Here is a 2,199-nt window from a genome sequence, read left to right on the forward strand (position 1 = left end):
ACTGCAGAAGTCCCCTTGTCATTGGGTGGTACTTGTGACAAGTCGTATAGTCCCAGACAGGTAATGAAACTGGTCTTATATGTATTCCAGAGAGAGCGCCATTGCGCTGCTTACATTGTATGTCGAGAAATACCAGCACATTTTGAGTATTGTCGACAACTGATTATGCGTTACGTATTGTCGAAGTCGAGCGCAATATAATTACAATAGTACTATAATAGTGCAATAATACATTACAAAATAAAAATTTCTATTTTGGTGTTGTTTTTTCTATAATTTTTGTGGAACAAACTTGAAATATTTATTAACAAACAATTTAAATACATTGTGGTTTGTAGCATTGGCGTTTATCAAAACATACCGGATGAATTCCTTTTCCACATTGCGCACAAATTAAATGCGATCTTTTTATTACAGTTTTGGTGCTACACACGATGCATTGTCGCAAATTACGGCCTAGCAGCTTTTCTAATCCAAATTGTTTCCTCTTTAAAACTAAGTGATTGTTTTTCATTCAACCACTGATGCTCAATTTCAAGAATAATGCTTGACATAAAGTCTAACCGAGATTTGGCTTTTCTTCTTTCTTTGTAAATCATGCATTTAAAACCATGCGGTTGATTATATTAAAAGCTACCTTTTTCCAATATTTAACCGATGTTCGTTCATCGAGGTAGATATATAGCATTTTGTTTGATTCGTCGACACCACCCATGAAGTCATTATAAGATTGAACTATAGCGGGTTTTGTGGAACGTTTTTCTCTGCCATGTCGTTTTTTGGTTATCGTTACATCTTCCTCTTCTGCTTTTGTTGAAATTAATAATACAGGTCTACTTACAGACTTTTTTTCGCGAAACGCGCAGAACAAGACTTCATTGCTTCGAAAGTATTTTACCTCGTTTACGTTAGTTTGTTGCAAGTGATCAGGAATACATGTTTTATTTCTTCCAATTGTTCCAGTCAAAAAGGTGCCCATAGATTATAAATGCCGAGCTAATTCTACGCTAGTAAAAAAGTTGTCCACAAAAATGTGATGCCCCTTATTCAAACATTTACTATCTTCCAGTAAATTCACCACTACATCGTACTCAAACTTTTTTCTATCGGTAGAAATTGTTTCTTTTGCACCTTTATAGCAAGAGAACGCCAAACAATACTTCGAAACGCAGTCACACAGCATCCAGAATTCGATTCCCCAACGATGATGCTTTTTATTTGGCAAATATTGTGTTATGCTAGAATGGCACTGCGTTCCAACTAAAGACTCATCAATTGATAATTGTATGTGCGGTTTATAATGTAATTTGAATACCTTATTAGCGTGGTCAACCAGTGATTTACATTTCGCACAGGGTTCGTATTTTGCGTGACCAGGTGGAAAACATAACGAATTATCAACTAAATGAAAATATTTTAAAATATGTTGGAATCTATTTCGAGAAAACATTCTTCGAAACCATGGTATGTTACGGGAATTTTCAGACCAATATGAAGAAATATTAGGTTTTCTCGTAATTTCCATTTCTAATAGTACTGCTATAAATGCTTTCACTTCAAACACGGTAACGGGTGTCCAAATCTCTGTTTCAAAGGATTTTAATTCTCTAGGTGAATGTCTTGAATACTCGGCATATTTATTCGTTTCTTGACCTATTAATTCCCACAGTGTCGAATCAAAGAATAGTTCGAAAAATTCAATCGGTTTACTCAGACTGGGGAAGTTAGATCGCGAATCAGATTCTTCGCAAGGCTCCAGAGAATCATGGTGATTCGAAACGTCTTCAGCAACTGGTAAATTGTTGAACGAACTTTGATGCGATAAATCATCATCGCTACCCTCTGAACTACTCAGAATTTGTTGTCTGATGCGCTTTACCGGAACAATGCAGTCGTCATCGTCGACGATAATACGATCACATGTATTTGCGTTTGTCCTTAGAGATTTTCTTTTTCGATTTTTTATACCTATTTAGGGATGTAATAAATTTAGAAAAGTTAAATAGAAAATCGAGATTAATTTTTCACTTAATTTGTGCGTTGCTTCGTGTAATCATTTTAAAATACACAATTATTAATAATGTAAAGAAATATTAACTGAAGAAAACGTCTGATCACTTCGCAAACTGCGATAGAAGTGACGGAGCGATGAAAAAAACACGCGAATCTCGCCGCTTGGTAGTTCTTACTAGTTCGACA

The 2,199-nt window shown here is 35.3% G+C and overlaps 1 protein-coding gene across 1 annotated transcript; it reads right to left on the bottom strand.

Moving 5' to 3' along the window:
* Positions 1-982: 982 nt before the first annotated feature.
* LOC119643485 (piggyBac transposable element-derived protein 4-like) lies at positions 983-1,949 on the bottom strand (the record flags this gene model as incomplete). Its single annotated transcript, XM_038042838.1, has 2 exons — positions 983-1,401; positions 1,474-1,949. Coding segments are annotated over 2 exons (895 nt in total), but the record flags the coding sequence as incomplete, so codon positions are not given.
* Positions 1,950-2,199: the final 250 nt, after the last annotated feature.

The sequence above is a fragment of the Glossina fuscipes genome, unplaced genomic scaffold (assembly GCF_014805625.2).
Source record: "Glossina fuscipes isolate IAEA_lab_2018 unplaced genomic scaffold, Yale_Gfus_2 61051, whole genome shotgun sequence".
Taxonomy (NCBI): domain Eukaryota; kingdom Metazoa; phylum Arthropoda; class Insecta; order Diptera; family Glossinidae; genus Glossina; species Glossina fuscipes.